The following is a 24,249-nucleotide window of genomic DNA, read 5'->3' as shown; positions in this document are numbered from 1 at the left end:
GAGGCGACACGACTCGCCTCGCATCGCTCTGGCAAGTCTCCCCCGTTCTGTACAATGGAACCGTTCTGAGAGGAGCGACTCGAGTCGCTCCGACTCAGAAAAAAGGTTCCTGTACTACTTCTGGGCGACCTCGGGGCGACTTGCATTGACTTCTATACAGAAGTCATCTGCAAGTTGCCGCTGAGGTCACGGCAGGTCGCGGCGACGCAAGTCGGTGTCGCCTCGCATCGCCTGCAGTGTGAACCGGCCCTGACTCTTATCCATGTCTGCTAACCTTGTTCCTGACCCGGCTACGTCTCACACCTCTCTTGGATCAGTCCTGCCTGCTATATGTGCTTCTTGTTTATGTTACCAACTCCGGCTTGGATTTTTGACTACGTTTCCACCTCCTGATTTTGGTACAGCACTGCCAGCACGTTACCGGCATCTGCCTGTTCCCAACCATGAAACCAATCCTGATTCTGCACCTGTCTGCCTGGCTCCCGCTGAACAAGGCGTGTAACCGGACTCCACGCCACCACTGGAAGGAGTCCTGTGTCTCCAAGCTACAGCTCACTTCTACAGCTTCCAGGCACCTGCGCCCTTCCACTGCCCTAGCAGTGCCTGTCTCCACTACCAGGGGTGCTTGGAAAGGAATTGTACAAGAGGCCACCCTCATCATCTTGGGCACAGTCCCAGTCATGATGGGCATTCAGTACAATCGTAGCTCATCAGAATTGGTTGAGGTGAATTTGGTCTACAAAAAGGAGCCAGGACTTACAGAAACAAGAAAATAAAATTTTTTCAAGGAAGGAACCACCACTTCGTGGTCAAGGAAAGACCCTCAGTTGATTTTGCATGGTGTAAATAAGATAAGGTTTGGCCAAATATCAAATTTTGCTATCTCCGTTCTGAAAAGTTTAGCCCACTGCACTGAGAATTCCAAGCACAGCCCAAACGTGTCTAAACAACACCCATGTTTGGAAAAACCACTCCCATTCCCATATAATTCCTGCCTCTTTTATGATCCAAGGTTGGGTCAATGGTTTGGAGATTTTCATATAAAGATCTCTTGCCCCTCAAATACATATCTCATGTCTCATCTTGGAGCGTGCCATTACCTGTTACATCATCAGATAAAATTCGGTTCACAGATGCCTCCATCCCTTTTATTTTAGTAATTACTCCGGCATCTGTGAAGAGAGGAAAACCATTAGAAACGTATTCTGTACATTTACTAACCTACATGACTATCAGTGTTAGTATTGGCAGCAAATTTTGATTTAGTTTTAGTCCTATGCCCCGTACACACGATCGGACTTTCCGAAGACAAAACCATGGAATTTTGTTTGAAGGGTGTTGGCTCCAACCTGTCTTGCATACACACGGTCACACAAATGTTGGCCAACAATTACGAACGTAGTGATGTACTAGGTTTTTCAGCTCTTTAGCGCCACCCTTCGGGTTCCTTCTGCTAATTTTGTGTTAGTAGGATTTTAGTGAGTGTTGATTCGCGCTTTTCTTTTTGCGTTTTTCATTTAGCACTATTATTATTATTATTCTTGATATCACTTGAAAAAAAAAAGCCTTTGAATATTTGTTTGCAATAACTCCATCACCACCAAAGCAGCTTCATTATTATCCCATTAAAGAAGAAGAGAATTGTGCACTGCATTTCCAGATTGCCAGGTCACGAATGTTAATTCTCCATAGAGATCATTCTTAAAAGCTTCTGAAAATTCTTAAGAGCTTCGTCAGCCACATATATATCTGGTGAGTGTGAATTTCACCCGAGCACGTGGACATATCACTCATTCACCTTTTATGAAGAATAAGTCACTATACGTGTTTCCACAGGAGGATGGTGGATTGGGACTGTTTTTGTGTCTCTTTGATTATGTAATGTGATGGGGACTTTAAAGGATTACCGTATTTATGGGCGTATAACACGCGCCGGCGTATAACACGCACCCCAAGTTTAGGAGGGAATTTTAAGGAAAAAAACTTTTAGGAGGGAAGTTTAAGGGGGAAAAAAAAAACTTACATTTATATGCCCATCAGTGTCATCTGCAGCCTTGTCCACCATTGCAGCCTTATGCAGCCTTGTCCACCATTGCAGCCTTATGCAGCCTTGTCCACCATTGCAGTCTTGTCCCCCATTGCAGCCTTATGCAGTCTTGTCCCCCATTGCAGCCTTATGCAGCCTTGTCCACCATTGCAGCCTTATGCAGCCTTGTCCACCATTGCAGCCTTATGCAGCCTTGTCCACCATTGCAGTCTTGTCCCCCATTGCAGCCTTGTCTATTTTATTTGCTATTTGTTTTTTATTTTTTTTAAATGCGCCGCCGAGATACAGAGCCGGATGTGTATATTGGCAGCATGCGGTAGTTTTCGGTGGACCTCCGGCACCTTTGGCTCTTCTCGTCAGCTTTCGGCCGCCTTCGGCCATTCTCGGCAGCTTTCGGCCGCTGAGAAGAGCCGAAGGCAGCCGGAAGCTGTCGAGAATGGCCGAAGGCGGCCGAAAGCCACAGATGATGGCCGAAGGCGGCTGAAAGCCGCCCAGAGGCTCAGAATTTCGGGGGATCGGCGTATAACACCCATGATTTTCCCCTGCTTTTAAGGGGAAAAAAGTGTGTGTTATATGCCGATAAATACGGTACTTAATGAGGTTTTGAATATTGCAATTAAAATACTGGCTTATTTACATAAGTGGACAACTAGTGCCTGTTTTTTATTTGTTTGATAATTGTGTATGTAGCGCCGGTATTCCTGATGAGTACACGCTATGTCTGTAAATTTCGTTTTTTTCTCTGGACTGTAGTTGAGTCTTGGGGTTAATTATGCGAAATTGTATTTTGGCATCAGTTTGGCTGGGCTGCGCTAAGGTTCTACCTGGTCATAGTTGCGGTTTGCACCTCTGAGAGGCATTAGAACGCAGTCTGGTTGGATGCATTGGGTATCAATCTCTCTCTCTCTGAGCCAATCAGTGGGTGCGTTTGTCTCACTGTGTGTTCCGGGAGAGGGTACTTAAAGTGGAAGTAAACTCCCCTATCGTTTTCAGCCAAGGAAGCTGCCATCTTTGCCTCTGTTTAATCTGCAACTGCTATGGTGCTGCACATGTGATTCGTTATGACACCAGCCATTGGATGGTTTGATAGTTTGGCTGAGAGCACAGCCAATGTGCAGTTAGCATTCCCGGCATGCCTTTTTTTTAACTGTTTAAATCGATGGGTTTACTTCCACTTTAAGGTGCTGAAGTCATGTGGTTCTGGGTTCCGGTCCAGAAGTTGTTGCTGACTCCGTGGTCCTGGTCCTCCTGACCAGCCCCCAGAGGCCCTCATGGCCTGGGGTGCGGATCCATCTGTTTTGGAGCCTCGAAACTGGCTAGTCCGAGGCACAGTAACTGAAAGGAGGATTCTAAAGTGTTCCGGTGCCATCTCGGGTTTGGAGAGGCCCAGCAACTCTACATGCAACCAGGGGAGGACTCTTCAGTAAGAGGGCCACGCACGAGGCTGGCTGCTCGGTAAGAGCCTGGAAGCTGAGCTGTGATGGACACTAATTTAATCCACATTTCTTACAGTATCGCCAGACCGGCTGCAAGATACTGGTACAGTAAGAAAGTTCCTACTTCTATCCTTCCGTTTGCAACTAAGTTTCTATGAGCATCTAAAGTTTTACAACCAAGTCTGTGGCAGAGATTTTGTTAAGCTAAAATCACTTGTTGGCTGCTAGATCCACAAGCAAGGATTTATCCAACAGTTAAAGAATCCAGTTGCGAGTGGCTATTCCCTGGATTATCTAAAGAGAGACTTTTGTTGAAGTCAGCAGTTCCAAAGTACCCGAGTTATACTTCATCCTTATACCCTCTTTCCCAACTGAAAGACTGAGTTTTGTTCAACTGTTTTATGCAAATAAAAATCCTAAAAAGGAAGTCAAGTGTTGGTCTCTGCAGTTACTGGGCCATCAACCTCGGGAACCCCTAGACAAGAACGACGAGTTATGAGCTGGAGGTGGGAATCGGTAAGCCCAGAAAAAAACAGCCGCTCCTTCGGGGGTCAGTGCTACACATGGGGGCTCGTCCAGGATTTGCCGTTACCTCTCACAACGGAGAAGACATACATGTGAGTTTATTGGAATAGATGGTGAAGTTTTTTTTGGACTGCACCATTTTGACTAAAGCAAAAGACTTTCACTGTGGTGCGTAAGTGTGGGAGGAGCCCTGCAGAAAAGCCTGCAAAATTGCGCAACCAGAGGAGTCTACGCCTGTTTCGTCTTCCTACATGAAGCACCGCGTGAGTGTGTCGTAGGAGGAGAGCGAAGCTCCTTCGGGGGTCAGTGCTACATGTATTATACACATATCTGTTTATCCTGACCACCAGGAGAGATTACATTAGATTCTTTCTCAGTGAATCCTGGTATGATCCTGGTATGTTGTTTATTGAGTTTTCAAAAAAACAGTGTCCATGACGAACCATTGAACTTTGTTGTTAATATGTTTGTTCACCCTTGGATGTGTGTTCCCTCCACTCATCAGTCCTGCCCCAGCTCACCTTTCATGTCCTTTATGAAGGTTTCAATGTCGGTCAGTTTCTCCATCATCCTCGAATCTAGAGAAGAAGAACATTCATGAGGTGAGGAGACCAGACCCCCCCGTCACATAGTGTCTCCCCTCAGATCTTACCATCCTAAAAATACTGGATGAACCATCTGCACACTGCTATAACCTTTCAAGAAAACTTTGCTAAAACATTTCACACATGTTGCTAAATTACTTTCATGCAGTTGGTCAGCTTAAACATGTATTGCGATATGTGTGAACTAAACATCCCTGTTTTTTATTGCAAAGTTTGCTTGAAAGAGAAGCACGGATTAAGAATGCAATGATATAAGGAGTGCTGGACATGACAGTGTGGATGAGGGACACAGAGGGTTAAGCTTTATGGGTGGAGTTCAGGAAAAGGTTTGCAGGAAACAAGTTCAGTGTAGGGGAGGGGTCACATAAAAGGGAGAGGTGTGGCTTTAAGGAATCATTCGGAGCACAGTGTGACACAGAGGAGGCAGTTTTTTTTCGCTGCTCCTCTGCTATGGCGGACCTCGAGGGACTCTTCGCGCGGCTTCGACGGGCGGCGGAGGTGCACGGTGCGGACTGGCTGCGGGAACGTGTGGGTGACCTGACGGATGGCGATGTGGACGGCGGCGGGACAGGTGAGGTTCCACTGCGCGCGCGGAGGTCTCGGCCTCCGGCGCGTTTTTCTCCTGGGCCTACTCCTCGGCCGCCTCGTGACTCCCGGAGCCCGGGGGTGGACCGATCGGTCCCCCGGCGAAACGACAGGTTGTCGGATCCCCCTGGTCCGGGCGGTCGTTGCGCCGCCGAACGGAGGGGGGCGGGGCTTCGCGGCCGCATGGAGATGGCGCCGGGACCGCACGGGGCCCGGTGGAGGTGGGGGGGAGTGTGGATGGCTCTGGGTCGGCTGGCCAAGGGGGGGAGCACGTGGCGGGGGATCTGCGGCATGCTGGGTCTGGGGCCAGCATCCGCGCGGTGGGGGGGAGGGGGGCGCTCCGGGGGGGTCGCGTGCTGGAGGGGGGGGAGGGGGGGTCGCAGAAGGCTGCCAAGGTGCCTGGCAGGGCTGGTTTTAGACGCCGGCATGCCGGGGGCGGCGGGGGGAGGAGGACATTGCCTGCAGTCCCGGATCGCAGGGACCGGATGGACCGCGCGGAGCACAGGGGGATTGCTGCGTCCCCGGTGCGCACGGGAGAGGTCGGTTCGGAGAGCGAGCTGTCCCAGGAGGAGGAGGGGTCCTTTTCTGCACCCGGACCGGTACCGGTCGCCAAGGCCCCTGGGGGCCCGGGTAAGTTGCGGGAGTCTACGTTGCTGGCGGATGCCTTGCGGGATCTGATGGGGGCGGCGCAGGGGGGTGCGGTGCCCACGGGATCCCGGGACGTCTTGGTGGGGGTTGCGGCAGGTTCAGCGCAGGGGGCGGGGCCTGTGGCCCCGGGGGGGCCGTCAGGTCAGTTGCAGGAGCTATTGGGGGGGCTGCAGGCCCTGGTTGGTAGGTTTGCTGGGGGCTCCGGGTCGCCTCAGGTGGCCCCCTGGATGGGTACTGTGGGGGGGGCCGGGGGGGCGGAGGTCATTCCTGCGCGGGATGCACCGCCTGCTGCGGTGTCGGGGAGCATGGATGCGGGGGCTGTGGGCTCGGGGGTCCCCCCGGTGCCCGCGGACCCGGGGGCGCGTTCTGACCTGGTTAGGATCGCGGATGCTGCCCGGTGCGAAGTCTATGTTTGTTTCGAAGGCCCGTTGGGGGCGCATTTGAAGCAGGAGGTGCGGGACAAGATCGGCAAGGGTGAGTATGTAGAGATTTTCTCCTTGCTCCCCCTCGAGAAATTTAATTTGGACAGGGTTAAGCCGGACAGTTCCAAGAAGGACGACGAGGAAAAGCGTAGGTATCGGCTGATCCCGCGCACATTTGCGAATTGGCTTCAGGCGTTCGCTATCTTGGCTAGCGTGATAGGGGAAAAGAACCCCGAGCATTGCTCGGCGTTATTTTGTTACCTGGACGCGATTGGGGAGGCTCACCGTGTATATGGAGGGCTGGCTTGGCTGCGCTATGATGAGCAGTTTCGTCAGCGTAAGGCGGTGCGGGCTGACCTGCGGTGGGATCACAAGGACATAAGCCTCTGGATGAGGCTTATGTCTGCTCCGCGGGCGCCCACTCCGTTTCTTCAGGGGGGGGCCGGGAGTGCGTCTTCCTCGGGACTGCCGGCCGGAAAGAAGTGGGGGGTGTGCTGGCCCTTTAATGAAGGGGCTTGTAAATTCGGAGGCGCGTGCCGTTTCAAGCATGAGTGCTCCGGGTGCGGCGGCACCCACCCCCTGTCTCGCTGTTTCAAAAAAGGTCAGCGTGCCAGTGCCGCCGGTCACAAAAGGGATGACGCCGGTGAACCTGGGAAGGATGCTTCCTTTCCTAAATAGGTATCCGGATGGGGCTGCGGCGCGTGGGTTGATTCTGGGTTTTCGGGACGGTTTTAGGATTCCCTGTTCTTTGGGAGAGGTGCCGCCGTTGGCCAGGAATTTGCGATCGGCTTTAGATCACCCGGGGGTTGTGGATGAAAAATTGGGTAAAGAGGTGGCGCTGGGCCGGATGGGTGGGCCTTTCGAAGTGCAGCCGTGGGGGGACCTGGTGGTCTCCCCGTTGGGTGTAGTTCCTAAGAAGGAGCCGGGGAAGTTTCGCTTGATTCATCACCTGTCTTTCCCGAAAGGGGGGTCGGTCAATGATTTCATTGATCCGGAGGCGTGTACGGTTTCCTACACGTCTTTTGACGCGGCGGTACGGTGGGTCAGGCGGTATGGTCGTGGGGCTCTCATGGCCAAGGCGGATGTGGAATCGGCGTTTCGCCTTCTGCCGGTCCACCCGGACAGCTTCCGGTTGTTGGGATGCCATTGGCGGGGCAAGTTTTATGTGGACTTGTGCCTGCCCATGGGTTGTTCCATTTCATGCGCCTATTTTGAAGCTTTTAGTTCGTTTTTGGAATGGGTGGTGAGAGATGTTTCGGGCCTGGAGTCGGTCATCCACTATTTGGATGACTTTCTGTGCGTGGGCCCGCCTGCCTCCAATGTGTGTGCGATTCTTCTGTCCACGTTGCAGCACATTGCGGGCAGGTTCGGGGTGCCGTTGGCGGGGGATAAGACGGAAGGCCCGGTGACGGAATTGAGTTTTTTGGGAATAGTGATTGATTCTATGGCAATGGAGTGTCGCTTGCCAGAGAATAAATTACGGGATCTACAGGCGGAGGTGGCAGGCATGCTGGGCCGGCCGAAGGTTCAGCTTCGGGCCCTGCAGTCCCTGTTGGGCAAGCTGAATTTCGCTTGCCGGATCATCCCTATGGGCCGTGTGTTCTGCCGACGGCTGTCGGGGGCCACTGCCGGGGTGACCGCCCCTACCCACTTTGTGCGTTTGCGAAGGGAACACCGGGAGGACCTGCGGGCTTGGCATGAATTTTTGGAGTCGTATAATGGGCGGGCTATGTGGATGGCGGGGCCAGTGAGCAACTTCGATGTGGAGTTGGTTACTGACGCGGCTGGCTCAACGGGTTATGGGGCATTTTTCCGGGGTCGGTGGAGTGCGGAACCTTGGCCACGCTCCTGGGATGTTGCGGGGTTGTTGGGCAATTTGGTTTTGCTAGAATTGTTCCCGATAGTGGTGGCATTGGAGCTGTGGGGGGCGGAGTTTCGTAATTTGAAGTTGCGCATCAATTGCGATAACATGGGGGTGGTCCAGGTCCTCAATCGGATGACTGCTTCCTCCCCCCCGGTCATCCGGCTGCTGCGACACCTGGTCTTTCGCTGTTTGCGGCTCAATGTTTACGCTTATGCTGTGCACATACCTGGGGTGGAGAATTCTTTGGCTGACTCGCTCTCTCGTTTTCAGTGGGACAAGTTCCGGCAGCTGGCGCCGGGAGCGGAGGAGTCGGGGGCGCCATGCCCCGGGTGGATGTGGGAACTTCCCTTGGAATCGCCGCAGGTTGGTTAAAAAGGTCGTTGAGTGAGGCTACATGGTCCGCCTATTCTAGAGTGTGGGCGGAATGGTGGGCGTTCCTGCGGGAGGTTGGAGTGGCCGGTCGGGGCTCCGACCGGCGCTGGGTGGTATTGTACTGGGTTGCCCGGAACATTGAGACGGGCCTGTCTCCCGCGTCTATTGAGCGGAAGCTGGCGGGGTTGGCCTTTTTGTTTAAACTGTGGGGGGAGCCGGACGGGACGAAGGATTTTTGGGTTAGGCAAACGTTGAAGGGGTACAGGAGGGGTTGGACGGGTAGGGATGCGCGCCGGCCGGTGTCATTTGACAATTTGGTGGCAATTTGTTCTCGGCTGGTGGACGTTTGCTCGTCTGCTTACGAGACCGTTCTGTTTACGGCGGCGTTTTCGTTGGCGTTTTATGGGGCTTTTAGGATTGGGGAGTTGGTGTGTCGCTCAAAACGGGTGGCTGGGGGTCTGTTGGATCAGGATGTGCAGGTGGTTGCGGATCGGGTGAGTATACGGTTGCGTAGGTCTAAGACTGATCAACGGGGCAAGGGAGTAGCGATTACGCTGCTCGCCCTGCCGGGCTCGGTGGTGTGCCCGGTGGCGGCAGTACGGGCTTTCCGGGCAGTACGGCCTGTGGGGGCGGGCCCCTTTTTGGTGCACGAGGAGGGCTCTTTTCTATCCCGTTTTCAGTTTGTGTCGGTCTTTCGGCAATGCCTGAGGGCGGTGGGTTTGGATGAGCGGGACTACGCGTCCCACTCTTTTCGGATTGGGGCGGCCACGGAAGCGGCTCGATGTGGGCTGGAGGAGGCGGTGGTTCGCCGGATTGGTAGATGGGAGTCCCGGAGGTTCCGGTCCTATGTCCGGCCGCAGTTGCTACTGGGGTAAGGAGGGTGCGGCTGGGGGTTGTTTGCTGTGGGATTTATGAGGGGGAGGACTGTGCTTGTTTACATTCCTTTGGTTGTTGTGTTATTTCCCTTGTTTTCATTCCAGATGGAGGTTCTCAACGCCTCGTTTGGATCCTGGGGCATTCGTACGTGTGCTGGGGGGCCAGGAGAGGTGATTCTCTACCAGCAGGCAGGCAGGCAATTGGGTATCCCCAGGGAGGTGGCCAGGGTGATGTGGTTGGGTTTCCCGGGCATGAGGTGGGAGCGTGTCATGAGGGAGGTGGAGCGCTTCGCTTTGAGGGATAGGCCCCCGGATGTGCTGGTTGTTCATGCGGGGGGCAATGACCTGGGAGTTCGGAAAGTGAAGGACATTTTGGCGGATATCAAGGCTGATGTGTTGCGCATGCGAGTCCTTTTCCCGGGCACCATTTTGGTGTGGTCGGACATTGTGGCCAGAACGGTGTGGCGGGGGGCCAGGTCTTTAGCCAGCCTTGAGAAAACTAGGATTAGGGTTAATAAGGTTGTTGGGCGGTTTGTAGTGCAGAACGGGGGCATTGTGGTGAGACACAGGGAATTGGAGGTGAATGTTGGGCTTTATCTTAGGCGGGATGGCGTTCATCTATCGGATGTGGGGATTGACCTCTGGTCCTTTGGCTTACAGGAGGGCATACAGAAAGCTCTTCGGGTGTGGGGCGGCCCTCAAGGTTGAGGGGGTCACCCTTTCGGGCTGTGGCGGTGTGTCTTCTGGTGGTTTCTGACGGTAGACAGGTACTCAGAAGGGATCTGAGGGTGTGGGGGGCTCATCTAACGATCGGCCCCTCTGGGTATTCCTGAACGTTGGAGGGAATACGGTTATGTTCACTGGCGGAAGTTGTCTCCGACCGGTCACAGGTGGAGGCCTTTGGGAAGTTGGTCAGGTGTACCGCAGTGATTGGGTATTGGTTTAAGTGGGGTCACCGTCAGAGATCACCAGAATGGGCAGTTAATGTTAATTGAAATGTGGTTTAATGTTAATAAAGTTATTTATATTTATATATTTATATATATTTATATATTTATATATTTTCATATTTACAAGTTATTGGAGTAATTTTGAGTTATGTTTAATAAAGGCTGTTGTGGCCAGTTTACTCCAACCTATGGTGTGGTCTCGTTTCTAATAGATAAGGAATAGTATAAGGGGAACATTCAGACTACACTAGTCCAGAGAAGCACGGATTAAGAATGCAATGATATAAGGAGTGCTGGACATGACAGTGTGGATGAGGGACACAGAGGGTTAAGCTTTATGGGTGGAGTTCAGGAAAAGGTTTGCAGGAAACAAGTTCAGTGTAGGGGAGGGGTCACATAAAAGGGAGAGGTGTGGCTTTAAGGAATCATTCGGAGCCCAGTGTGACACAGAGGAGGCAGTTTTTCCCACCCTCCCGCCCTATTGTTATGTGTTTGTCTTGTGGCGTTTTTGTTGCTGGTCTTTTTCTTCTTTTGCAGGTTTCGTCGGTTGTCACGGCAGCTGAAAGTTTTTCGTGTTGGCGGTGTGTCTTCTGGTGGTTTCTGACGGTAGACAGGTACTCAGAAGGGATCTGAGGGTGTGGGGGGCTCATCTAACGATCGGCCCCTCTGGGTATTCCTGAACGTTGGAGGGAATACGGTTATGTTCACTGGCGGAAGTTGTCTCCGACCGGTCACAGGTGGAGGCCTTTGGGAAGTTGGTCAGGTGTACCGCAGTGATTGGGTATTGGTTTAAGTGTGGTCACCGTCAGAGATCACCAGAATGGGCAGTTAATGTTAATTGAAATGTGGTTTAATGTTAATAAAGTTATTTATATATTTATATATTTATATATTTATATATTTTCATATTTACAAGTTATTGGAGTAATTTTGAGTTATGTTTAATAAAGGCTGTTGTGGCCAGTTTACTCCAACCTATGGTGTGGTCTCGTTTCTAATAGATAAGGAATAGTATAAGGGGAACATTCAGACTACACTAGTCAAGGGTATATCAGTGTGCAGAGGGTTCATCCAGCATTTTTAGTGTTAATATGTGGTCACACCCCTTTAACACCTGGTAGATTATATGCATGGTCAAACTATTGGGATCTGAGCACAGGTATATCTTGTTTCCACCTTACCATCCTGGGACAGTTTCTCCATTCTGGAGTCCAGTCCTAGAGTTAGGTTCCTTAGCTTCATCTCCATGTTCTGCTCAATCTGATCCACCCACTGACCTGCCAGAGAAAAAGAACCAGCATTTATCCCAACAGATGAGTGATACCAAGGAGGACCTTGAAACTGCCTCCACCCTGGATTCTCCAATATCACCCACCTCTACTGTCCCCTCCCAACAATCTATCAGCACCCTGTCCACCCAACATTCTCAAGAATCTATCAGCACCCTGTCCACCCAACATTCCCAACAACCTATCAGCACCCTGTCCACCCAACATTCCCAACAACCTATCAGCACCCTGTCCACCCAACATTCCCAACAACCTATCAGCACCCTGTCCAACCAACATTCCCAACAACCTATCAGCACCCTGTCCACCCAATATTCCCAACAACCTATCAGCACCCTGTCCACCCAACATTCCCAACAACCTATCAGCACCCTGTCCACCCAACATTCCCAACAACCTATCAGCACCCTGTCCACCCAACATTCCCAACAACCTATCGACACCCTGTCCACCCAACATTCCCAACAACCTATCAGCACCCTGTCCACCCAACATTCCCAACAACCTATCCGCACCCTGTCCAACCAACATTCCCAAACACCTATCAGCACCCTGTCCACCCAATATTCCCAACAACCTATCAGCATCCTGTCCAACCAACATTCCCAAAAACCTATCAGCACCCTGTCCACCCAACATTCCCAACAACCTATCGGCACCCTGTCCACCCAACATTCCCAACAAGCTATCTGCACCCTGTCCACCCAACATTCCCAACAACCTATCAGCACCCTGTCCACCCAACATTCCCAACAACCTATCAGCACCCTGTCCACCCAATATTCCCAACAACCTATCAGCACCCTGTCCACCCAACATTCCCAACAACCTATCAGCACCCTGTCCAACCAACATTCCCAACAACCTATCAGCACCCTGTCCACCCAACATTCCCAACAACCTATCAGCACCCTGTCCAACCAACATTCCCAAAAACCTATCAGCACCCTGTCCACCCAATATTCCCAACAACCTATCAGCACCCTGTCCAACCAACATTCCCAAAAACCTATCAGCACCCTGTCCACCCAACATTCCCAACAACCTATCGGCACCCTGTCCACCCAACATTCCCAACAAGCTATCTGCACCCTGTCCACCCAACATTCCCAACAACCTATCAGCACCCTGTCCACCCAACATTCCCAACAACCTATCAGCACCCTGTCCACCCAATATTCCCAACAACCTATCAGCACCCTGTCCACCCAACATTCCCAACAACCTATCAGCACCCTGTCCAACCAACATTCCCAACAACCTATCAGCACCCTGTCCACCCAACATTCCCAACAACCTATCAGCACCCTGTCCACCCAACATTCCCAACAACCTATTAGCACCCTGTCCACCCAAAACCCAATTGATAGTTTCAAGAAACTATTAGATAAGCACCTGAACGATCACAACATACAGGGATATACAATGTAATACTGACATATAATCACACAACATACAGGATATACAATGTAATACTGACATATAATCACACAACATACAGGATATACAATGTAATACTGACATATAATCACACACATAAGTTGGACTTGATGGACTTGTGTCTTTCTTCAATCTCACCTACTATGTAACATTGGCTGCTTGTCCCTTCGGTGAACACCCAAACTGCCAGGGCATTCAACCGCTTGTTCGGCCCGCCAACTCCATACGCTGCACAGTGCAGTGGAAGCCCTGATTGGCTGAAGCAATGAAGCACGCAGCACCCTGCCTACCCAACGCCCCCAACAACCTATCAGCAGTCTTTTAACTGAACACTTCCAGCAACCTTTCAGCACTCTATACTTTCTCGGTGAATCCTGGTATGAACTTTGTTTTTATGTTTCATCTCATTTATTGAGTTTTCAAAAGATTGAGGTACAAAAGAACAATGTCCATGATGGACTAACAAACTTTGTTGTTAATATGTTTGTTCACCTTTAGATGATGTTTATACCCTCCACTCATCAGTCCTGCCCCAGCTCACCTTTCATGTCCTTTATAAAGGTTTCAATGTCGGTCAGTTTCTCCATCATCCTGGAATCTAGAGAAGAAGAATATTCATGAGGTGAGGAGACCAGACCCCCCGTCACATAGTGTCTCCCCTCAGATCTTACCATCCTAAAAATACTGGATGAACCCTCTGCACACTGCTATACCCTTTCAAGAAAACTTCACAAAAAATAAAATAGCGATATGTATATTGCTAAAGAGGGATTACTTTGAGGCAATTGGTCAGCTTAAACATGTATTGCGATATGTGTGAACTCAATATCCCTGTTTTTTTATTACAAAGTTTGCTTGAAAGGGTGTAGCAGTATGCAGAGGGTTCATCCAGTATTTTTAGTGTTAATATGTGGCCACACCCCTTTAATACCTGGTAGATTATATGCATGGATAAACTATTGGGATCTGAGCACAGGTATATCTTGTTTCCACCTTACCATCCTGGGACAGTTTCTCCATTCTGGAGTCCAGTCCTAGAGTTATATTCCTTAGCTTCACCTCCATGTTCTGCTCTATCTGATCCACTCGCTGACCTGCCGGAGAAAAAAAAACTGAATTTATCCCAACAGATGACGCATACTGAGACTGCTCCCACCCTGGATTCCCCAATATCATTCAACTACCCAGATATACCTCTACTGTCCCCTCCCAACAATCTATCAGCACCCTGTCCACCCAACACTCCCAACAATCTATCGGCACTCTGTCCACTCAACACTCCCAACAATCTATCGGCACTCTGTCCACTCAACACTCCCAACAATCTATCGGCACTCTGTCCACTCAACACTCCCAACAATCTATCAGCACTCTGTCCACTCAACACTCCCAACAATCTATCAGCCCTCTGTCCACTCAACACTCCCAACAATCTATCAGCACCTTGCTGCCCACTCAACACTCCCAACAATCTATCGGCACTCTGTCCACTCAACGCTCCCAACAATCTATCGGCACTCTGTCCACTCAACACTCCCAACAATCTATCAGCACTCTGTCCACTCAACACTCCCAACAATCTATCAGCACCCTGCCCACCCAACACTCTCAACAACCTATCAGCACTCTGTCCACCCAACACTCCCAACAATCTATCAGCACCCTGCCCACCCAACACTCTCAACAACCTATCAGCACTCTGTCCACCCAACACTCCCAACAATCTATCAGCACTCTGTATACCCAACATTCCCAACACCCTATCAGTACCCTGTCCACCCAACATTCCCAACACCCTATCATTACCCTGTCCACCCAACACTCCCAACAACCTGTCAGCACCCTATCCACCCAACACTCCCAACAACCTATCAGAATCCTGTCCACCCAACACTGCAAACAATTAGTGTGGCAAACATTTACAGAAAGGAAATAATACATCAGTGCAAAAAGAAGGAATGAGAGCTGTCAATTACCCATCACTCCACAGAGAGATTACAGACTGGCCCTGTACCTGAAAACAGAACCAGACCCCAAAGAGACACCCAAAGCCCAAGTGACTAAATGCCCTCATCCTGAAAATGTAATTGAGGGAGGGCAGACTGGATCAGAGGTGTCATCATGGAGCCAGAAGGATGAGCTCAGCTTGTTCTGGAAAATAAGAGTTTGGTGAATACATGTTCTGATTCCTGGAATAAGTAAACTTACTGTTTTCTTTCTTGACCTCGTCTCTCAGTCCCGTAATGGCTTCCAAAATCCTCTGGATGTCTTTTCCAAGAGAAGCTGTAATATAAAATACATCCTATCAGTCTGCTGTGTACATGTCCTTCAGACCCTCCATAGTATATACATACATGGAGACATTCTTTTTCTAATAACTTTGGATGTGGCAGTTATATCACCACAAAATGTCAGTTCAGGACTGCTTAAAGCCTGAGGAAAAAGTACACCAGGTGGTCCCATTCAAGATGGGCATTCAGTACAATCATAGCTCATTAGCATTGCTTGAGGTGACGTTGGTCTAAAAAAAAAATTGGTCCAGAACCCCAGAAACAACAAAATACAGTTTTTTCAAGGAAGGAACCGTCTTTTAGGAGATCGAGGAAAGACCCTTATGTGATTTTGTATGGTGTGAAAAGGGAAAGGTTTGGCCAAATATCGCATTTTGCCATCTCCAGTCTGAAAAGTTTAAACCTCCGCAGTGGGAATTTCAAGCACAGCCCAAACGTGGCTAAACACACCCATATTTATGAAAACCACTCCCATTCTCATGTAATTCCCACCACTTTTATGGTCCAAGGTTGGGACAATGGTTTGGAGATTTTCATATAATGATCTACTGCCCCCCAAAAATACACATTTCATGTCTCATCTTGGAGCGCGCCATTACCTGTTACATCATCAGATAAAATCCGGTTCACAGAAGCCTCCACCCCATTTATTTTAGTGATTACACTGGAAGCTATGAAGAGAGGAAAACCATTATAAACGTATTCTGTACATGCATTCATCTATATGACAATATAGACCTCTGTACTATACACATATCCCCTTTTATCCTGGATAGATCACATTCTCTCAATGTATGAACTTTGTTTTTGTTTCTTCTCATTTATTGATTATTCAAATGATTGAGGTACAGAAGAACAATGTCCAGAATTTACCAGCAAACTTTGTTTTTAATATGTTTGTTGGCGTTTAGATCTTTGTACTTTCCTCGTCAGTCCTGCCCCAACTCACCTCTCATGTCCTTAATGTAGGTCCCAATGTCAGTCAGTTTCTCCATCATCCTGGAATCTAGAGGAGAAGAACATTGATAAGGTGAGGAGACCAGACCCCCCCCATCACATAGTATCTACCTTCTGAGGTCCATCTTACCATCCTGGGACAGTTTCTCCACTCTGGAGTCCACTCCTAGACTCAGATTCCTCAGCTTCACCTCCATGTTCTGTTCTGTCTGATCCACCCCCTGACCTGCCGGAGACAAAGAACCAGAATTTATCCCAACCAATGCGTGAGGATGACCCAGAACCTGCCCTGGATTTCCCAATATCACTCAACTACCTAGATGTCCCTCTACTGGCAGATTTCATCCCATGCTCCTGTTCATGCTTGGGTTCATTTACATTGAATGATTTTCTACAAGTGAAATATAATATACTGGTAAGTATTACTGCCAATCAGACAATGTTTTAGTGGTAGACATATTATTAGGATGTAGTATGGTCCCCTGTGTCATCTCACTAGAACTGGAGAATGAAGAGTGGAGAGTGGGGGGAGATCTGTCATAGATCGTAGTGTGGATGGTGGGGGGGAGAGCTCTCATAGATCGTAGTGTGGATGGTGGGGGGCGATCTCTCATAGATCGTAGTGTGGATGGTGGGGGGAGATCTCTCATAGATCGTAGTGTGGATGGTGGGGGGAGATCTCTCATAGATCGTAGTGTGGATGGTGGGGGGAGATCTCTCATAGATCGTAGTGTGGATGGTGGGGGGAGATCTCTCATAGATCGTAGTGTGGATGGTGGGGGGAGATCTCTCATAGATCGTAGTGTGGATGGTGGGGGGAGATCTCTCATAGATCGTAGTGTGGATGGTGGGGGGAGATCTCTCATAGATCGTAGTGTGGATGGTGGGGGGGGGGGGATCAGCCGGAAAATGTAGTGAACATGGTGGTGGCAGAACTTTCAGAGCATGGAGTGTGGACAATGGGTGAGTTACTTGTGATGAATGGATGGAATGTGATAGAATGTAGTGTGAACAGTGGGGGGAAATGGAATTCCAGAGAATGTAGTGTGGACAGTGGGGGGAGATCTTCCAGAGAATGTAGTGTGGACAGTGGGGGGAGATCTTCCAGAGAATGTAGTGTGGACAGTGGGGGGAGATCTTCCAGAGAATGTAGTGTGGATGGTGGGGGGAGATCTTCCAGAGAATGTAGTGTGGACAGTGGGGGGGATCTTACAGAGAATGTAGTGTGGACAGTGGGGGGGGGGGATCTTCCAGAGAATGTAGTGTGGACAGTGGGGGAGATCTTCCAGAGAATGTAGTGTGGATGGTGGGGGGAGATCTTCCAGAGAATGTAGTGTGGACAGTAGGGGGAGATCTTCCAGAGAATGTAGTGTGGATGGTGGGGGGAGATCTTCCAGAGAATGTAGTGTGGACAGTGGGGGGAGATCTTCCAGAGAATGTAGTGTGGACAGTGGGGGGAGATCTTCCAGAGAATGTAGTGTGGACAGTGGGGGGGATCTTCCAGAGAATGTAGTGTGGACAGTGGGGGAGATCTTCCAGAGAATGTAGTGTGGATGGTGGGGGGAGATCTTCCAGAGAATGTAGTGTGGACAGTGGGGGAGATCTTCCAGAGAATGTAGTGTGGACAGTGGGGGGAGATCTTCCAGAGAATGTAGTGTGGATGGTGGGGGGAGATCTTCCAGAGAATGTAGTGTGGACAGTGGGGGGAGATCTTCCAGAGAATGTAGTGTGGACAGTGGGGGGAGATCTTCCAGAGAATGTAGTGTGGACAGTAGGGGAGATCTTCCAGAGAATGTAGTGTGGATGGTGGGGGGAGATCTTCCAGAGAATGTAGTGTGGACAGTGGGGGGAGATCTTCCAGAGAATGTAGTGTGGATGGTGGGGGGAGATCTTCCAGAGAATGTAGTGTGGACAGTGGGGGGAGATCTTCCAGAGAATGTAGTGTGGACAGTGGGGGGAGATCTTCCAGAGAATGTAGTGTGGATGGTGGGGGGAGATCTTCCAGAGAATGTAGTGTGGACAGTGGGGGGAGATCTTCCAGAGAATGTAGTGTGGACAGTGGGGGGAGATCTTCCAGAGAATGTAGTGTGGACAGTGGGGGGAGATCTTCCAGAGAATGTAGTGTGGACAGTGGGGGGAATCTTCCAGAGAATGTAGTGTGGATGGTGGGGGAGATCTTCCAGAGAATGTAGTGTGGACAGTGGGGGAGATCTTCCAGAGAATGTAGTGTGGACAGTGGGGGGAGATCTTCCAGAGAATGTAGTGTGAATAGTGGGGGGAGATCTTCCAGAGAATGTAGTGTGGATGGTGGGGGGAGATCTTCCAGAGAATGTAGTGTGGACAGTGGGGGAGATCTTCCAGAGAATGTAGTGTGGATGGTGGGGGGAGATCTTCCAGAGAATGTAGTGTGGACAGTGGGGGGAGATCTTCCAGAGAATGTAGTGTGGACAGTAGGGGGGATCTTCCAGAGAATGTAGTGTGGATGGTGGGGGGAGATCTTCCAGAGAATGTAGTGTGGACAGTGGGGGGAGATCTTCCAGAGAATGTAGTGTGGATGGTGGGGGGAGATCTTCCAGAGAATGTAGTGTGGATGGTGGGGGGAGATCTTCCAGAGAATGTAGTGTGGATGGTGGGGGGAGATCTTCCAGAGAATGTAGTGTGGACAGTGGGGGGAGATCTTCCAGAGAATGTAGTGTGGACAGTAGGGGGGATCTTCCAGAGAATGTAGTGTGGACAGTGGGGGGAGATCTTCCAGAGAATGTAGTGTGGACAGTGGGGGGAGATCTTCCAGAGAATGTAGTGTGGATGGTGGGGGGAGATCTTCCAGAGAATGTAGTGTGGATAGTGAAGGGAGATCTTCCAGAGAATGTAGTGTGGATGGTGGGGGGAGATCTTCCAGAGAATGTAGTGTGGACAGTGGGGGGAGATCTTCCAGAGAATGTAGTGTGGATGGTGGGGGGAGATCTTCCAGAGAATGTAGTGTGGACAGTGGGGGGAGATCTTCCAGAGAATGTAGTGTGGATGGTGGGGGGAGATCTTCCAGAGAATGTAGTGTGGACAGTGGGGGGAGATCTTCCAGAGAATGTAGTGTGGATGGTGGGGGGAGATCTTCCAGAGAATGTAGTGTGGATGGTGGGGGGAGATCTTCCAGAGAATGTAGTGTGGACAGTGGGGGGAGATCTTCCAGAGAATGTAGTGTGGACAGTAGGGGGGATCTTCCAGAGAATGTAGTGTGGACAGTGGGGGGAGATCTTCCAGAGAATGTAGTGTGGATGGTGGGGGGAGATCTTCCAGAGAATGTAGTGTGGACAGTGGGGGGAGATCTTCCAGAGAATGTAGTGTGGATGGTGGGGGGAGATCTTCCAGAGAATGTAGTGTGGATGGTGGGGGGAGATCTTCCAGAGAATGTAGTGTGGACAGTGGGGGGAGATCTTCCAGAGAATGTAGTGTGGACAGTAGGGGGGATCTTCCAGAGAATGTAGTGTGGACAGTGGGGGGAGATCTTCCAGAGAATGTAGTGTGGACAGTGGGGGGAGATCTTCCAGAGAATGTAGTGTGGATGGTGGGGGGAGATCTTCCAGAGAATGTAGTGTGGATAGTGAAGGGAGATCTTCCAGAGAATGTAGTGTGGATGGTGGGGGGAGATCTTCCAGAGAATGTAGTGTGGATGGTGGGGGGAGATCTTCCAGAGAATGTAGTGTGGACAGTGGGGGGAGATCTTCCAGAGAATGTAGTGTGGACAGTGGGGGGAGATCTTCCAGAGAATGTAGTGTGGACAGTGGGGGGAGATCTTCCAGAGAATGTAGTGTGGACAGTGGGGGGAGATCTTCCAGAGAATGTAGTGTGGATGGTGGGGGGAGATCTTCCAGAGAATGTAGTGTGGATGGTGGGGGGAGATCTTCCAGAGAATGTAGTGTGGATGGTGGAGGGAGATCTTCCAGAGAATGTAGTGTGGACAGTGGGGGGAGATCTTCCAGAGAATGTAGTGTGGATGGTGGGGGGAGATCTTCCAGAGAATGTAGTGTGGACAGTGGGGGGATCTTCCAGAGAATGTAGTGTGGATGGTGGGGGGAGATCTTCCAGAGAATGTAGTGTGGATGGTGGGGGGAGATCTTCCAGAGAATGTAGTGTGGACAGTGGGGGGAGATCTTCCAGAGAATGTAGTGTGGACAGTGGGGGAGATCTTCCAGAGAATGTAGTGTGGATGGTGGGGGGAGATCTTCCAGAGAATGTAGTGTGGACAGTGGGGGGAGATCTTCCAGAGAATGTAGTGTGGACAGTGGAGGGAGATCTTCCAGAGAATGTAGTGTGGACAGTGGGGGGAGATCTTCCAGAGAATGTAGTGTGGACAGTGGGGGGAGATCTTCCAGAGAATGTAGTGTGGATGGTGGGGGGAGGAGATCTTCCAGAGAATGTAGTGTGGATGGTGGGGGGAGGAGATCTTCCAGAGAATGTAGTGTGGATGGTGGGGGGAGGAGATCTTCCAGAGAATGTAGTGTGGACAGTGGGGGGGGGGGGGGAAATCTTCCAGAGAATGTAGTGTGGACAATGGAGAGTTATCTGGCAGAGAATTTAGTAAACATGGTGGTAGTGGAGCTTTCAGATGATGAAGTGTGGATAGTGGGTGAGTTATTTGTGATAAGTGTGGATGGAATGTGAGGTGTTTGTGTGGAAGGACAGTGAGACTGAACTCACGTGTGATGGTGACGATGAGGATGATGATGATGAAGAGGAGACCAGTGCAAAGTGCTAACAGAGAGCAGATCAGGCCGGAGGAGGGTTGGGGGATCCACCTGTTCATGGTGATTCCTGAAAGAGAGAATTGCATTGAATCCCATTCTAGGAACAAAAAGGATGAGAACAATATGTCTTCTTGTGCACTGCTATGTTGTAATCAGTGTATTCAATCTACCAAATTGTCTATTTCTATGTGGATCGCTCACACCTACACACTCTTATAAACATCTACCAATGTGAAATAATCGGAAATGCGCTCCTAAAAAAAAGAGTGTTACTGTCTCTTTAAATCTGCATTAAGCTCACACAATTAATATTAATTATAAATCAAAACAATTGGATGTGAACAGCGATCATTCAGTCCTTAACACTTCCATACCACGGTACGTCATGTGACATCCTGGGCTTTCAGTGGAGATATCGGGATGACGGGTGAAGCTGCAGGCATCATTCAGATACCTTCTTTTTTCAGCCAGCTATTCCCTGCACCATAAGAACAACCCCAGGGGCAGTTCAGCCTCTTGATTGTTTTTACAGGCTGGCGGGAGGGAACGTCTGAAGTTTACCATATGAAGTTTACCGCAGAGCTGACCGAGGACCAGATGGTCCCCCCGGTTATCTCTATGACTCTCAGGGGCTTGGCGCGACATTATGACGTCACGTCTGGCACTGTATGTTCGACTGGAGACCCTAAGATCGTTTTTTTTTTTTCTGATCTGATTTCCAGCATAGAGGAGAGACGTGGGACCTTATAGACCCCTCCAGATCTCTCCATAAAGAGGACCTGTCATGCCCTATTACTATTACTATTATTGTAATAGGTATAAAAGTGATCAAATTTTTTTTTTTTTTTAAAGGGAAAGTGTAAAAATTAAAAATGTAAATGAAATAAAACAATAAAAACAAAAAAGTTCAAAGTGCTCCCATCCTTGTGTACCCTTACACAGAAGCGAACGCATACGTAAGGTCGCATCCGCATATGTAAACAACGTTCAAACCACACATGTGAGGTATCGCCACGAACATTAGAGTGAGAGCAATAATTCTAGTGCTAGACCTCCTCTGTAACTGTACACTGGAAATTGTGGTAATTATCCCCCTCACCCGATGTGCCCTCACCTAGGGGATAAGGCCAACTAATGGTCTATATGCACTATTTCCCTCTGGGGATCTGAGATGATGTAATTTCTCCCTTATAGTTACCTCTAGGTTCATCAAATCCTCCTCTCCTTGTAGTTATCTCCTCCCATCCAAATCACAAAAAAAGAGAAAGATGGACGTAGTGATTATCCTTTTCAAAAAGAACAATTTTTTTATTGAATACTTCTATAGTTAAAACGTTGCATCACAGGGACATATGACTGAGGAAGCCACATGTCCCTGTGGCGCAATGCGTAAGGGCCCTCCCCTACGCGTAGTGCCACAGGGACACGTGGCTTCCTCAGGCGGATGTCCCTCTGGTACAACGTTTTAAATATGGAAGTATTCAATAAAAAATATATTTATTTTTGAAAAGGATAAGCACTATGTCCAGCTTTCTCTTTTTGTGATTTGGATGAGAGGAGATGAGAGGAGATAACTACAAGGAGAGAAGGATTTGAACCCAGAGGTAACTATAAGGGAGAAAGTACATCATCTCAGACCCCCAGAGAAGGATATAGTGCATTGGTTGGTCTTATCCCCCAGGTGAGGACACCACTCTATGGAGCACATAGAGGTGGACACCACTGAAGGAGATGCACTTTTGGATATCTCCATAATGTATTGACATTGATGAAAGTGGAAGTGTATGCAAGCAGCTATACACTTGAGGACATTTTAAAGGACTGAATGGTTACCGTTCACATCAAGTTATTTTGATTTATAATCAATATATTGAGACATTGTTTAACTGTATGACCTTAATGCAGATTTAAAGAGACAGCAGTACTGTTTTTTTAGGAGCGCGGCACCAATTCTGATTATAATTTTACAAAAGGGACGCCATTACTATGTTGGGTGTAATTCTCAGCATCTGTTCTTATTCTGTATGTATGGAGAGTGCAGTTATGTATGGTGATTCGTACCTCGGTAAGTTGAATAGGTTCCCATGGGACTCTCACTGAGTGTTGGGTCTTCCTGAAGAAGCTCTAGGTCCTTATACCGCACTGTCATGTCCTGTAGAAAACTCCATTATAGACAGACAGATTCATAGAAAACAGGACAGACATATCATTCCTCTGTCTCACCTTGTGGTCTAGTGGTATTGGTGTTGTAGTCTTGGTGTTGCAGTCTAGGTGTTGTAGTCTTGGTTTTGTAGTCTCGGTGTTGCAGTCTCGGTGTTGCAGTCTCAGTGTTGCAGTCTCAGTGTTGCAGTCTCGGTGTTGCAGTCTCGGTGTTGCAGTCTCGGTGTTGTAGTCTCGGTGTTGTAGTCTTGGTGTTGTAGTCTCGGTGTTGTAGTCTCGGCGTTGTAGTCTCAGTGTTGTAGTCTCGGCGTTGTAGTCTTGGTGTTGTAGTCTTGGTGTTGTAGTCTCGGTGTTGTCGTCTTGGTGTTGTAGTCTCGGCGTTGCAGTCTCGGCGTTGTAGTCTCAGTGTTGCAGTCTCGGTGTTGTAGTCTTGGTGTTGTAGTCTCGGCGTTGTAGTCTCAGTGTTGTAGTCTCGGTGTTGTAGTCTCAGTATTGTTCTCTCAGTGTCTCTTAGTGGTTTAGAGCTCTGTGGTTTGGAAGTTCCTCCTTTTATATTATTTTCTTCTCCCATACTTCCTGTCACCCCCATGCAACTCTTTATTTCATCACCCCAATGAGAAAGGAGAAGTTTTGAGATAATTCCTCAGAACTTTCCAGAAATCACTTCACATATCCCAACAGTAATATTCAGAATTACAATCCTCTTTCAGAATGAATAATGACCATTCCCTGCAACCACCTGCTGTGCTGGGAAAAGATCCGGTGCCTCGTAATGTAAGGGGTGCGGGCTGATCTTATACGTGATCCAAAAAGCAGTGAATTATGGGTGATGAGAGACCTCACACACCACCAGCTCAACAACTATACAGTATATCATAAAGGTACCACAGACACATGTGGTGCCCCCTAGCTGGGGCTCCATAACCACCATGTCTCCAGCCAGGGGTCTTGGTCATCACCAGTAGGAAGCTGGTTCCTTACTTCTCAGCTTCGGAGGAATAAACTGATATCATCACCTGTAGGATCCTGATTTTTCACTCT

At 49.4% G+C, this 24,249-nt stretch overlaps 1 protein-coding gene across 2 annotated transcripts in view; it reads right to left on the bottom strand.

The window, feature by feature from the left end:
- Positions 1-23,726, bottom strand: part of LOC143986532 (C-type lectin domain family 4 member K-like) — a 52,156-nt gene extending 28,430 nt beyond the window's left edge. The window contains exons 1-12 of one of the 2 annotated variants that reach the window (XM_077484891.1): positions 23,272-23,726; positions 23,110-23,200; positions 21,002-21,115; positions 16,437-16,532; positions 16,299-16,355; positions 15,949-16,020; positions 15,267-15,341; positions 14,057-14,152; positions 13,600-13,656; positions 11,511-11,606; positions 4,530-4,586; positions 1,101-1,172 (exon numbers count right to left, since the gene is read on the bottom strand). In XM_077484891.1, the coding sequence (XP_077341017.1) occupies positions 1,101-1,172; positions 4,530-4,586; positions 11,511-11,606; positions 13,600-13,656; positions 14,057-14,152; positions 15,267-15,341; positions 15,949-16,020; positions 16,299-16,355; positions 16,437-16,532; positions 21,002-21,115; positions 23,110-23,197 (880 nt within the window). In that variant the 5' untranslated portion in view covers positions 23,198-23,200; positions 23,272-23,726. The remainder of the gene's footprint in view (positions 1-1,100; positions 1,173-4,529; positions 4,587-11,510; positions 11,607-13,599; positions 13,657-14,056; positions 14,153-15,266; positions 15,342-15,948; positions 16,021-16,298; positions 16,356-16,436; positions 16,533-21,001; positions 21,116-23,109; positions 23,201-23,271) is intronic. The other variant, XM_077484892.1, reaches the window with a different exon arrangement.
- Between the last annotated feature and the right edge of the window lie 523 nt (positions 23,727-24,249).

Source organism: Lithobates pipiens, unplaced genomic scaffold (genome assembly GCF_037356315.1).
Source record: "Lithobates pipiens isolate NorthernLeopardFrog02 unplaced genomic scaffold, aLitPip1_a1.2 Scaffold_167, whole genome shotgun sequence".
Classification (NCBI taxonomy): Eukaryota; Metazoa; Chordata; class Amphibia; order Anura; family Ranidae; genus Lithobates; species Lithobates pipiens.
Note: the sequence above shows the minus strand (reverse complement) of the source record. Positions and strands in the feature narration are given on the sequence as shown.